Raw genomic sequence first — 13,255 nt, 5'->3', positions numbered from 1 at the left:
CTTGGATTTCCGCACTGCACACCTCAGCTCGATGCTACATTGCTCGAGGCCGAGTGATTGGCTTGAGAGATGGTAAGTTGCTCAGGCTCAGACTCATTTTTACAGCGGTTTCAGGAGATCGGTGGCGTCTACTCGTTTTCCATGAGTCGTCAATGGCAATCTCAACCCTTGGAGCCACTCGTCAACAGATTTCCTGACTCACGACTGAGGGAAAGGACCAACGGTGCTGAAGCTGCCCAGATCTTTCTGAGACTTGCTCTTCCGTAATAAACTGACAATCACCAACACATACACAGGACCAAGCGGGGTGAGTTCTCCAACTCTAAGTTGCCTACCGAGCAAGCCGAGCTACTTACTAGTTACCAAGGTACAGATCATTGCGGGTTTGAATGCTCACACATCAAATGCGGGGTGACAGCCAAGGTAGGCTGGAGAGCATGCGCTTTCATAACCCATGTTTGCCAGCCATTTCTTCTCATAGAGTTGATGTTCTGATCGGAACACCATGTCAGGAACATCAACCCCGTTTTCCTCCTTGACGGAGTCCGCCGTCTCGGACATCGAGACCACGATCAGTGACGATGCCCAATATCGAGCATGCTCGGTCGGCATCAGCCTATGCTTCCGGATCAGCTCTCACGACCAGGACGACCAGATAGTGTACGATATCAAGGAAGATGCCATCAAAGTCTACCTGCGATGTCCGCAGACCCTTGAACCTCGATTCACGCTACATGCAAAGTCTGAGCACTGGGACCTGTTCTTTGCTGCACAGCCCAAGCGTCCCTTTCAATCCTATTGGGGAATGCTAAGAATTCTGGGACAAGAATCGGGCGTCGAGGTGACTGGCGATTTCGCGTCGTTCCTTACTTACGCTTTGTTGTGGCGGACAATCCTCGACCGCACTCGTGATCAGATCCAGTCACATATAGCCAGTGCCTCTGACCAAAGCTATGCGTCCGACGACGAACTGGACGATGATTCGATCATCGGACATTATACCTGGATCAAGTTGTCCCGCTTGGGCAAATGCAAGATATTCTATGAGACTTCTGGAAGAGGAGATCAACAAATACTCTTCCTCCATACTGCTGGGGCAGATTCGCGCCAATTCCATTCTATGATGATGAACAGGAAGCTTCAGGAAATGTGTACCATGTATGCGTTTGACCTCCCAGGCCATGGTCGCTCGTTTCCCGGGAGCACTCAATATCCTTGGTCTTATGCAAATTCGGAGGAACTCTATGTCTCGGCAATAGCACAGATTATCGCAAAGCTTGACCTAAAACGTGTCATCGTGTCAGGTGCCAGTATGGGTGGCCAGGTATGCCTCGCTGTTGCACTACGAGCAGAAGAATTGAACGTCAGTGGTGTCATACCTTGCGAAGCCTGTGACTATCTCCCCAAACAGCGAGCTCAAACGATATATGGCCTGGCCGGCGATGAGTCTGTTCTCAATCCTGAGCGTGTATGCGGGATGATATCTCCCACCTCTCCGGAGATATACAAGAGATTGAATTGGTGGATTTACTCGGCTCAAGCGACCAGCATGTTTCCAAGTGACTTGTTGTTCTACTTTGAAGGCTGGGATGGTCGCGATCGAATGGCTCAAATTGATACCGAGGTGTGCCCAGTCTACATGCTGACAGGAGAATATGACTATAGTTGCACTCCTGACGCCAGCCGAGCCACCGCCGCAAAGATTAAAGGCGCGGTTTTCGAAGAGATGAAACGAATGGGCCACTTTCCATTCAGTGAGAATCCATCGGCGTTCTTACCATATTTCCTTCGAGCTTTAGAGCACGTTGTTAGTCGGCAAAGGTTGGACACGAAGCCGCACTGATTGTTGCACAGAGATGTATACGTATATACCAATGTTTCAAAGAATCACTTGTCCTCCATCTGCCCGGTAGATATCTCCGCCACTACTCGTATATATGATACACAAGCACGACAAGCAATCTGAGAGATCGATCAGGCCACCGGGCGTCGATCGGCGCCGCCTCATCGTCAGATCTCATGCAGGAACCCACACTCGTGCCTAGGAACTGTCCTAGCATGATCCGGCTTGGTACAAGGTGCATGTGCGTACTACCTCGTACATTATGGCTGCTTATTGCTCCTTATTTCTCTCTTCCTCCAGCCTTTGTTCTCAATCGCCTCGTTCGTGCTCAAAGTGAGAACTCTCACTACCGCAGTCTGGATCAATTGTCCAGAATTGCGACATCGAAATGACCCTGGCACTTTCGTTGGTCCACTCTCTCGAGAAGTCCTCGCTGGACTGCTAGCTAGGGCTAATTCAATGCCTGTGAACTCTGTTTTGAGTTTCCCAGTGAGGACTTTGGCTCCATAGCAGGATTATCTTCTTAGACCCAGAACAAGAATACCATCATCTCGACGAAGGATGAATGCTGCTCGAGAACCTAGCCAAGGCCGCAGAGCAACAGTGGGAACTACTTCGAGCAGGAAATACTCCCCTCCGAGCTTTCTTACACATTCTACTTGGCCGGTTACAAAGACTCCATCAGGGAAAGGACTATTTCCAAATGGGTGTCGAGTGCCGCAGTGCCCGAATAAGAACTGCAAGCTCACCAGTCATCGCCTCTACGACCACACAGCGCTGCGGCGCGTGGCGAACAGATTGGTGGTGAAGCGCGTCGAGTCGCCAGAGGCTCCGATCGGCCGAGAAGGAGTTGATGGGATAGGCCAGCTGCCTATCGACGGTGAATTGGACTCTCAGTTTCGGGCGTTGTTCCATCATTTCTTCGATTCGGTGTTTGACAGACTGGCCGACATATTTCGAGGGCCTCTGCTTGTACCGGGTTACAAGACACGCATGTTAGGTGTCGCGATGTCAAATCAGGCCTATTGCATGGGACTTATTACCCAGGCTCATACCGATATGGCGCTTTCGAGAGGCGCTTTTCATGAGACACGAGATTCCCTCGGATTGTACACGAAACTCATCGGAATATTCCGCACACAGCTCGCCGCAAGCACCGGTCAAAGTCGGCCTGACCCACTGCACATCGAGCTCGCTCTGCTCGTCCTGTGCATTCTGCTTTCATACAACGTGACACGAGGGCGAATCAGTGAGCTACGCATGAACTGGGCCGCTCTGCAACACCTCGTCAGTCTAAGAGGTGGTGTCCATTATCTCACCGTGTCACTCGCATATGTTGTACACGTTGACCGGTTGTGTGCTACTACGTCTGGCGTTTTACCGACTTATATGAGTTCGGGAGGCCGTCTACGACTCTTCAATCGTCCTCCGTGGTCGAAATATAGCCCGGGATTTTCCAAGCTTGAGACGTCGCCCACGCTGGCTGTGGATATTCCGGTACGGGAACAATGCCTAAGTACATGCGAATTGCTCGCCTTGTATGACGCTTTTCACTCTCCAAAAGGGAAAAATCGACACACCGTTTTATCACCTCCACCTAGTCCGGAGTATCTGTACTATCTCCGCGACCAAGTGGATGAGCAGTTTGCCATCCTCTATGCAAGTACTCTGAGGCAAGACACGCCTTCGAGGTGTATCTTGCTGGCAACCAGGATTGTCGAATATCCCGTGACGTGGGCCAATTATGTGCCCACAATGACCATGGACTTGTGCGGCGAGCTACGTGGTATGTTACGCCGGCAGGACCTGTTTGAGTGCTGGTCGGATTCGTTGGACGTCCTAAGCTGGATTCTCTTCGTTATGCTGGCAAGCCCATGGCCTTTTCAGGGGAGAGCATGGGCTGTCGTTCATCTACGCGGTATTATAGGGGCAAGATATGGGGCTGCGGCCTGGCCAGAAGAATGGAGGGCCGAGGAGCTCGGGAACTTGACGGCTTATGCCTGGAATGAGAGACATTATTCCTCAAGGCTTGAACAAGTCTTCACAGAGCTAGAGATGGGCGGCTTAGCCAGTGCGTCAAGAAGAGAAGCGATCATGGCGCATGATACGATTACTACTTCGATCAAGGCCGAACCTTGATAGTTATATTCATAGATCTATCCAGAGATTTGAACATATCTCCAAGGGCGAGGCCATCATCACGAGATGAAAAGACTGACATAGAACTCCACAGTGTTATGATGCCGAGACATTCCCATTGACATTCCCGCCGCATCCGTGCCTTTTTTTACGTTCCCCCACATTTTTCATCTTGCGGCAATTAAAGTCCCCATTGACTAAAGGAATGACACGCGTCACTAAAGGTGTATGCATTGGGTCTTGATCTTCGCGACCATCTCGATCCTTCTTCCCTCGAGGTGCAGACCCTGCTCTGTGTCTACAACGTGGACAGGAAAATGTCCGACACTACGTTGCTGTTTGGAAGAGCATCGTTCAGTCGTTGATATCGGCGATTTCTGCCTCAGTCGGCACTGAAGGTGGTGGACCATTGTTTGTGTCAGGGGTCTAGCGATGCAGCACGACTCCGGGGACAGGACCTCGCCCAGTTTGGGCAATCATGGCCACTCCAGCCGACATGGTCATCAGCAATACCAACATGAGATGACTGCGTATGGGCGTGCCGACAGGCGCACAAGGACGCCCAGTCCATTACCGCCTCCTGAAGACGTAATCAGGAAATCTCAAAATGAATCGACCTTCACAGGTCAAGGTCTCCAGGCGCCACCTCGCCTTCACTTTCCGGCAGAGTTGGCTCTACTGGAAGACGAGATTGAGCAACCTCACGAGAAAACGTTACCGAGGCCTGGCCAGGACAACGCCAATGATATCCAGGAATATCAACATCACGGCTTTTGGAAACACCTGCGAGAATTCTGGACCGACCTCAAAAGCGACTTTGGTGCTCCCGATTCTCATCATGAGCGGATCGACTCCATGGGCGACACTGGTATTGATGTTCAAGAACTGAAAAGGCTTCAGAAGCATGCCAGAGTCTCTAGCCTCGTCGGTTCTTCCTTGTTGCTCTCAGCACCAGGCTTTGGCCATGGAGTTTCAACTCCACATTCTCGATCCGGATCCGGCAGTGGTTCCAATACTCCATCGACGCCAATGAGACTGCATGACTTTGGTGTCGACGCTCACGACGTCACAAAAGCTTTGCACAAATTGAAAGACAAGATCGGCCATCCGAGCGGTGCAAAAGAGGCCAGGTATGTGCAAACCAAGAGCGAGATCGCCTCCCGCAGGTCTGTCGTGCTCCTCCTCACCTATGCATTCATGCTGTACGGAGCACCCTCGCATCGCATCGAAGAGTACGTCATGTACCTATTCAAAGTCTGTGGTCTCGATGGTAGAGTCAATTACATGGTCGGCTGTACGGAGATCTGCTTCATCAATGAACCAAACTCAGCAGACCCAACTAGCCGATACTCTTACACCACACTTGTCAAAGCTCAAGGTCTTGATGTCGGTAAATTGCATGGTGCCTTTCGCGCTTACAAGGACGTGATACACGGTGAGATTTCGATCGAGGAGGCCGAGAAAAGGCTCGTCCAGTTGATTGGGGCCCCGCCATACTACAAGCCGTGGATCCTGGTGCTGCTGTACGGCGTCGCGAGCGCCCTGGTCTGCGTGTGGGCCTTCAAGGGCTTCTGGACAGATATGGCTCCCGCATTTGTCCTCGGATCGGCTGTCGGCGTGCTGCAGATCATCGTCGTATCTCGAAATCCATTGTACACGAATGTCTTGGAAGTCACGGCCGCGGTGATTACTTCTTTCGGCGCACGAGCCTTTGCCTCGATCGGCGGATCCAGCCAGAAGTACTTTTGCTTTGGGGCCATTGCGGAAGGTTCAATCGCCATGCTTCTGCCCGGATATATCGTCTTGTGTGGAGCTCTGGAGTTGCAATCCAAGTCGGTGACGGCCGGGTCGACGAGACTGTTCTACGCCGTCATTTACTCGTTGTTCCTGGGTTATGGAATTGATGTCGGTTCACAGTTGTGGGCGCTCATTTACCCGAATGCGCCCACATCAACAACTTGCCCCCGCGCAGTGGATCCACATTGGAAGATCCTGCTGGTCCCTTGCTACCTGACTTTCCAGGCCATGATTCTCAGGAGTCGACCGATCCAAATTCCCTTGCAGGTGCTCTTCGGCTCCGCGGCGTACACGGTCAGCTACTTCGTCAGTCAACATGCGACGGCGCAGATTGCAGATACTGCATCTGCTTTCGTCCTGGGAGTCTTGGGACATTTGTATTCTCGGTCGCGGCACGGATTTGCGTTTGCCTCCATCATTGCCGGCATCATGGTGTTGGTGCCTGGTGGTATCTCCGCGCAGGGTGGTCTCGTCTCGGGCATTGCGGTTCCGCTGTTCAGCAACAGTACGGTCGATGCGCAGGAAAAGTACTCGCAGAATCTCTATCAGTCTTTTAGCGTGGGCGCTCAGATGATTCAGGTGGCTGTTGGACTGTCCGTCGGGCTGCTGCTCAGTGCCCTTTTTATTTATCCTCTTGGCCGGAAGAACAACGCCTTGTTTTCATTCTGAGCCACTACGAGGCTGTCTGGGATGATCCGGACTGTCGCCAGGCTAACGTCACCGCGCCACTATCACAACAATTGACCCCCAATCTAACGTGTTTCCAGATTGCAAGGGCACTCAAACACGAGTTCCAGACTGCCACGGACGAACAGAAAGAAGAGATCTGTCGGATCCTCCTGCGCTTTATCGAGTTCATGTCGGGCCAATACGGCGTCAGCAATACGGCGTCAGCTTCGATCCAGTCCAAATCCTCAACCTCAAGGTCGAGGACCTCAACCTCCAGGGGAGCGAGCAGCAAGAAGAGGGGGAGCAGGATAAAGAGGAGGAGGATGAAGAGGAGCAAGAGGAGGACGACGGCGACAAATACTATGATCCCAACGCCAATGATCTCAGCATCACGCTGACAGACCACACGCAAACCACCAAAACAAAGAAGGAGAAAGGTGCCGAAGGCACGTACGAATTGAACACCCTCCGACTAGCACTATCTCCTAATGTCGATGTTGCTCGGTTGGTCGGCCTCCGTGACCAGCTGATCGTTACTCTGTCGACGACGACTCGGAAGCGGCCTATTCTCGACCCCGAGGAGGGTAAACTCATTGCTCAGCCACCCGAGCCTCCGGTTCTCGACGACAAGAAGAAAGTCTACGCGGTAGCGAATTATCTCTTTCACAATGTCATCGGTCAGCCAGCCTATGGACGCCTGGTCACTCTTGTGAACTGGTAGAATTCTCTCACCGAAGGCGAGCCGAGTGTTGCACAGCGTGCTCTCCTTGCCAGCAAGGACCTCAGTTATCCCGAAATCGCACGAAATCTGTTCCAAGCATGGGCACTTACCGAGTCCTCTTCGGTCAAGACCAATACATTCCACCGTGTAATCATGGGTAATGTCGGCCGTGTCTAGGTCTACACCTACTATAGTCGCATAATCCTCGCGGCAATCAAAGACGAACGAGGTGTACGCCTGGCACTTAACCGTGCCGGCCTCTACACAAGACAAGGTTACCCATGGGGGTCGTGTGTCAAAGGGTCACCGAGCTCGTGCTGGGTATCACGAACCCCAACACTATTCCCAACCGCCTCTAAGAGGCCCAACATGTTGTTTCGTTTACCAAATTCTATGGCGACGGCTTCCTCCTGCTCATGCCTACAAGCTTCGTCGGAACGTAAGTGTCCCATAGTTCCCCTGCTTGCCGTCGTGTTTTGGACCTCGCTGACCAATCTTCCAGCTTCAAGCCATTCGGCATCAACAAGGTCGAGGCCATCGCCACCCGCTTTCACCAGATCCTGGGAGACAGTCCCTTGGTCGAGATGTGCACTGTGCTCAACGCCGTGATCCTCACCAAGCTTCGCGCCGGGGTCCACCTGAATGTCAAGCTCGCCGCCGGCCGCCATGAATCTTTCCAAACCCGACACTCAGCTTGCAAGAGATCGAAGTCCATCACCGCCTTCCTTGGCGATCGAGGCTCACTTTCTGCCAGTACCTTTTTATTCAAGGTTAATATACCAAAGTCCCTCAATTTTGGTCACCAATTCCTCACTGGCTCTGGGTCTCATCGAGGCTATCAAACTAGCACCGGGCTAGAAGGCGTGTCAGTGACGAATTTGGTCGCCAGTTCGATCCCCCCTCCGACCCGCACAAAAGTCGACTTTTCGATCAAAACTTCTCGACGACAAATTTCTAGATCTTATCTGGTCAAACTAGCACCGGGCTAGAAGGCGTTAAGAACTCGACTCGAAATCCCCTGATCCTGCGAACCAGGATCTCGACGACAACCGAATCGGAAAAAGCCTGCGAACCCGGCTTTCACTTACCATGACCCCTACTCAACAGGGTTCATGGCAAAGTTTTTGCTTCTTTTCATTGTGCTCTAGCTACAACTTTCCTCACAGTGTGTCTCGCAGAGACACAGTACGTCCCAGAATAACCGGGTGCTGGAACATGTGACCGCTCAAGCGAAAACACTTTGTCATCATCATGGTCGTCGCCATCGGATTCATGCCCATTTCAACGAAGACAGGATCCCCACTTTCAGGCGTTCTAGAACCCACAACTATACTCGTTTGAGCCACCAAGCCTATGCTTGGGCTGTTCGGCTTCCTCCTGAATGAACTGCTCGGTGTCCAAAAGGATCTGTCAATGAGAGTCCCTCTTCCTTACGCTGAACACCTCCGCCCTGTAATTTCGACTGTTTTGCTCGCAACCAACCCATATGGAAAAGAGGTATCGCCGAACAGTGTGGGCCCGTTGCGTTTTGGAACTCGAGAGGAAGTCGAGACAGAAAGCTATGAGACTGAGGCCACCTAGCTGCGCAGTGAATGACCAACTATATTATTCCCAGAACGACCCTTTCTTTGCAGTGCCATGCGTGAACATCTTTGATTTCCTTGCATTCTCCGGTCACATTTACCGTTTACAATGCTTCGATACAAAGGAATTTGCTCTGGTATTCCTCGTCCGCTTCGCCTTTGCCATTCAATCAGGTCTCGACGGCCAATCTACATGGGCAGTCGGTCAACCATTAAACACCTCGAGCGGCATCATGTTTGGCCACGCCGTCCCAAATGCAACGAATGTCTCACAGTGTCTGGATCCCTTATGCTCAATCACCAACACAGAACCTTCAATCTGCTCCTCCGGTTGCCTACAATAGCACCGCCATGTTCTACGTGACAAAGTTTGTACGTGCACCACAGAACACGAAGGTCACTACTGATCCTGGGCATCTAGAGTCATGCTTGTCCAGTGGTGCAACAAACGCCGCTTCCAGCTGGCAGTGCGAGGAAAACGTCGAATGTGAACTTGACCGCACCTGGACAATACGTGGCCGCAGCAAACGGCGAAATCGGCATTACCGTTGGCGAAGACTGCTTGTCTGTCAATGGCTGGACGAAGCCTCAGAACAGTTCATCACTCAAACCCGTGATGGTCTGGGTGTATGGAGCTGCTTTCACATCTGGCAACTCGAACAATCCCCTGTACAATGGTCAGTATCTGGCCGATCGAGAAGATGTGGTCGTGGTCAACTTCAAGTATTTTGGTAACAGTCATGGGATAAGGAGTGCCCCAGCTAAATCCAAACGCAGCTATCGGACCAATATATTCGGATTTCCTGGTATACCAGCCGGAACCGAGAGTCAAAACGTCGGTCTCCTCCACCAGCGACTTGCTACCGAATGAGTTCGTGACAAATTAAGTGCTGTGCACAATGAGTAAGATCCTGGTCGACACGCCTGCACCGTCCGCACCATGGTGAACGAAGCACTCCCCTCATGACATTTTTCTTAAGACCGAGTTCCGAAGACGATGGCTTGATGTCGGACTCCCACAGCATTCAGTTGGGACGGCTGTCGCTATCGATATTCCTACTCTTTGCAGGTAGGCGCTCCAAATCGGGTAAGGACCCTAGAACCCCACAGAGCCAAGTCTCACTACAATGGTGGGTGCACTTTAGGCGTCCAGTACCTGAACGACATTCAGCCATGGGTAGTTGGAATTGCCCATTCATAGACCAGGCGATTTCAACCTCCGGCAATCCTCAAAAAGAGGCTCCTGCGACGGCAATAACGAGGAAGTACTCTCATCAGGAGATCACCCGGAGCTCGTTGCAAGCCCAGCGTCACTGACATAAGGTTGTGTTGGTCAAAGGTCCTGTATGTCGATATGCCTGACAGTCACAGGGCCGTCGTCTAGGGTACAAGAAGTCCAAGAGAGGTTGCAATTCTTGTCGCAACAGAAGAGTCAAGGTGAGTGCCCCGCTGAGGATATGACTACACTCAAACTCGCACACACTTCGAAATGAAATGTGTTCTCTGTGGTCCAGGGCTGATGACAGTATCTCCAGTGTGATGAGAAACAGCCAAAGTGCTCCGCGTGTCAGCGTTTTGGCCTTGGGTGCCAATATAGCAGGGAATTCCGACATTTTGTTGTGGCGCAGTCCGGAGAAGGTACTTGTACTTCGCCAGCCGATGAGCGTGGGATCGTGCCTGTGATTCCTCTGCCCCTGATCTTGACACCGAAGAACGTGGGAATAACGCGTCCCCGGACCGAGGGTCCCTCCTTCTTGTTTGAGAAACACTTTGAGATGCGCCTGCTGCACCACTTTGTGTCACACACCTACAAATCCATGCCTGGAGGTGAAACACCAGTGATCAGCGAATGCTGGACATCACATATACCAACAATAGCCTTTGGACACGACACTCTCTTGTACGCGATCCTGGCAGCCGCATCAGCACATTTGAGTCTGCTGAGTCCAGCCCAGACCATGTATCATGTGGCTGCGAAGTATTACTTCGCGATCGTGCTCCAAGAACAAAACAAAGCTGTATCCAACATCACGACCGCAAATGCTGATTCAATTTGTCTCACTTCCCTCTTGGTAAACATCCTCGCGCTCCATTTCCAGAACGTGAGCGACAGTCATCCTCGGAATACACTGTCGGCGGCGGCGTTCAGAGGCATGGCCATCGGCCACAGCAGTGCTGATGTCATCAAGACAGCGTGGCCTTCGATCAACCATGATCCAACCTCGGAGGCAGCCAAGATCCTCAAAGCGACACCAACGTTTCGAGAGGTCCATTCAGGTGTTGCCGAATATCACAGCGCTCATGGCTTTGTCGTCAATCCACCAGGAAAGTCATATACCCATTAGATCAATCGATCACCTGTGCCCTGCGGGAGATTGAGGAACAACCTCCGGAACTCGAACGCGACAACGAAACCACCACCAAAGCAATTCGTGCGGGTATTGGTTATGTCCAAAGCATGAGAAAGGCAATTGAGAATGACGAGCCAAACACCACCTTTTGCCAGCGGGTTATAGGCTTCACCGGCACTATCCCCAAGCACTTTCTACAATTGGTGCTTACCAACCATCCGCGAGCGCTTTTGACGCTGGCATATTTCTTCGCCCTAGTCCATCATGCGAAAAGCATTTGGTGGTTGAGTGGGCTTGCCGAGCGAAGTGTCCGGGTGGATTCTGGAGACACTGCCAAAAGAGTGGAAACCTCTAATGCAGCGACCATTTGCCATGATATTGGCCAGGACACATACTAAACAGCAATAGCATAGCGGAAGACTGCTAGAATCCAAACTTGACAGCAGAATCCTCGACTATGCTCACGTGCTGCCCAAAGAGTCAAGATCACCGCGATGATGCAGTGCCGTGCGACATAGATCGAAGTCTACAACCTCTCAAAGTCAAGCACATATTGGGGTCGATAAGAAAAGGTGAAGGACAAAAGGACACTCGGCCCGAATCTGCCAACGAACGGGACAATGCAGCTTAACGGCGATTGGCACGCTTAAGGACTGCTGTGTATGGCCAGCCGTTATCTGATCGGGCTCGAATGTTTTCCCAAATTAGGCAGGAGGTTATGACTTTGCTAGGCTTCACACATCCCATGACGGTAGGTGGCCCCAAAGCTGGATGATTGTTGACGTCGTTGCCTTTTTTTGTCGACCTGCAGAAAAAATGTACAACTATTCTCTCGCTTCATGTTTACCGGGACCCTGCATCAGTCGTATCTGCAACCTCGAACCTCTATCACCAACGTCGCGCGCAACTAATCTATGGGGTCTTCCTCCTTTCACATCAACAGAGGGCAACACCACCTCAAATGGTCAAAATCAATACCTCCTGTCCTGACAGTCGACTCAGGGACCACTGTGACTTTTGATACAATCGATGGTGGCGGTGGACAAGTCACAAAGACTTCAGACTCCAGCGCCGTATCGAAATTCTCAGTCGAACTCGCTGACCCAGTTTTCGGCCCCGTCTATGTCAATGGCGCAGAGCCTGGAGACGCTTTGGAAATTGAGGTTTTGGACCTAGAGACTGCAGACTGGGGCTGGACGGCCATCGTGCCCGGATTTGGTTTGCTTGCTGCTGAGTTTCCCAACCCAGAGCTCAAGATATGGCAGTTATCAAGGTTCGAAGACAGGCCTTATGCTGTTTTCAAAGAGGGCGTTCATATACCCACACGACCTTTCCTGGGTGAGATGGGCGTCGCGCCAGAATCAGACGGCGAGTTTTCCACCATACCGCCATACAACACTGGCGGGAACATTGACTGCCGGCATATCACGGTAGGATCGAAGCTCTTTTTACCTGTCAAGACTCCTGGGGCTCTGTTCAGCTGCGGTGATGGACACGCTGCTCAAGGCGATGGTGAAGTGTGTGGCTCTGCGATCGAGACGCCTATGCATGCCACGCTCCGCTTGACAGTGCGAAAGAATCACGACTGGGTGGCATCTCCTCACTATTTCTCACCAGCGCCAAAGCAGATCCCTGAGTTCGAGGATAAGGGGTGCTATGCCGCACTGGGTATCGATCCGGATCTTCATGAGGCCACGCGCAAAGCTGTCAGGGGCATCATCAATTATCTGACAGCTAATAAGGGTTTGTCAAAGGTAGAAGCATATATGCTTGCCAGTGTGGCTGTGGACCTGAAGCTGGCCGAGGTGGTCGACATGCCGAACTTCGCGGTGGCAGCAAGCCTGCCATTGAATATATTTCAGAGCGCATAGTTGATGCGCATTATATCATGTTGTGGAATGGCAGCAGGGTCAGATCAGCAAAGCCGTACAATGGGCGTGTTCAGCAGGACTATGCATAAGCATGCCAGCTGTCGGGAGATATTGTCCGAGGCTTAGTGCTTGTCGGCGTCCATTTGTTATATAGAAATTCACCCAAAGCCGCTTATTGCAATCAAACTGCCCTCAAGGAGCTCCACAACTACGTAGCAAGTCTTGGGCGAGCCAAGCCGTATACACGCCTACACTGGCGCCTGATCTGCAGAGTGTGTCCA

At 51.8% G+C, this 13,255-nt stretch overlaps 6 protein-coding genes across 6 annotated transcripts; all 6 read left to right on the top strand.

Moving 5' to 3' along the window:
- Positions 1 to 65: 65 nt before the first annotated feature.
- Positions 66 to 1,897, top strand: EDD37DRAFT_424884 (Alpha/Beta hydrolase protein). Its single transcript, XM_062812599.1, has 2 exons — positions 66 to 72; positions 241 to 1,897. Exon 2 carries the CDS (start codon positions 506 to 508, stop codon positions 1,841 to 1,843), a length of 1,338 nt encoding a protein of 445 aa, XP_062669350.1. The 5' UTR covers positions 66 to 72; positions 241 to 505; the 3' UTR covers positions 1,844 to 1,897.
- Positions 1,898 to 2,219: 322 nt separating this feature from the next.
- EDD37DRAFT_424772 (uncharacterized protein) lies at positions 2,220 to 4,198 on the top strand. Its single transcript, XM_062812598.1, has 2 exons — positions 2,220 to 2,332; positions 2,383 to 4,198. The coding sequence occupies exon 2, from the start codon at positions 2,405 to 2,407 to the stop codon at positions 3,980 to 3,982; it is 1,578 nt and encodes a 525-aa protein (XP_062669349.1). The 5' UTR covers positions 2,220 to 2,332; positions 2,383 to 2,404; the 3' UTR covers positions 3,983 to 4,198.
- An 813-nt stretch (positions 4,199 to 5,011) lies between these two features.
- EDD37DRAFT_565233 (uncharacterized protein) lies at positions 5,012 to 6,448 on the top strand (the record flags this gene model as incomplete). The annotated part of the gene is made up of 1 exon (XM_062814048.1): positions 5,012 to 6,448. The coding sequence occupies one exon, from the start codon at positions 5,012 to 5,014 to the stop codon at positions 6,446 to 6,448; it is 1,437 nt and encodes a 478-aa protein (XP_062669348.1).
- A 2,568-nt stretch (positions 6,449 to 9,016) lies between these two features.
- EDD37DRAFT_650555 (Carboxylesterase) lies at positions 9,017 to 9,623 on the top strand (the record flags this gene model as incomplete). Its single annotated transcript, XM_062818264.1, has 2 exons — positions 9,017 to 9,124; positions 9,174 to 9,623. The coding sequence occupies 2 exons, from the start codon at positions 9,017 to 9,019 to the stop codon at positions 9,621 to 9,623; spliced, it is 558 nt and encodes a 185-aa protein (XP_062669347.1).
- A 904-nt stretch (positions 9,624 to 10,527) lies between these two features.
- EDD37DRAFT_681685 (uncharacterized protein) lies at positions 10,528 to 11,876 on the top strand (the record flags this gene model as incomplete). The annotated part of the gene is made up of 2 exons (XM_062819764.1): positions 10,528 to 11,019; positions 11,049 to 11,876. The coding sequence occupies 2 exons, from the start codon at positions 10,528 to 10,530 to the stop codon at positions 11,499 to 11,501; spliced, it is 945 nt and encodes a 314-aa protein (XP_062669346.1). The 3' UTR covers positions 11,502 to 11,876.
- A 141-nt stretch (positions 11,877 to 12,017) lies between these two features.
- On the top strand, positions 12,018 to 12,974 carry EDD37DRAFT_658061 (uncharacterized protein; the record flags this gene model as incomplete). The annotated part of the gene is made up of 1 exon (XM_062818940.1): positions 12,018 to 12,974. The coding sequence occupies one exon, from the start codon at positions 12,018 to 12,020 to the stop codon at positions 12,972 to 12,974; it is 957 nt and encodes a 318-aa protein (XP_062669345.1).
- Positions 12,975 to 13,255: the final 281 nt, after the last annotated feature.

Source organism: Exophiala viscosa (genome assembly GCF_022695815.1).
Source record: "Exophiala viscosa unplaced genomic scaffold EDD37scaffold_6, whole genome shotgun sequence".
NCBI classification, from domain to species: domain Eukaryota; kingdom Fungi; phylum Ascomycota; class Eurotiomycetes; order Chaetothyriales; family Herpotrichiellaceae; genus Exophiala; species Exophiala viscosa.
Note: the sequence above shows the minus strand (reverse complement) of the source record. Positions and strands in the feature narration are given on the sequence as shown.

Bases quoted from the DNA above. Each gene is read 5' to 3' on its own strand.
- EDD37DRAFT_424772 (XM_062812598.1), top strand. From the start codon at position 2,405: ATGAATGCTGCTCGAGAACCTAGCCAAGGCCGCAGAGCAACAGTGGGA.
- EDD37DRAFT_424884 (XM_062812599.1), top strand. From the start codon at position 506: ATGTCAGGAACATCAACCCCGTTTTCCTCCTTGACGGAGTCCGCCGTC.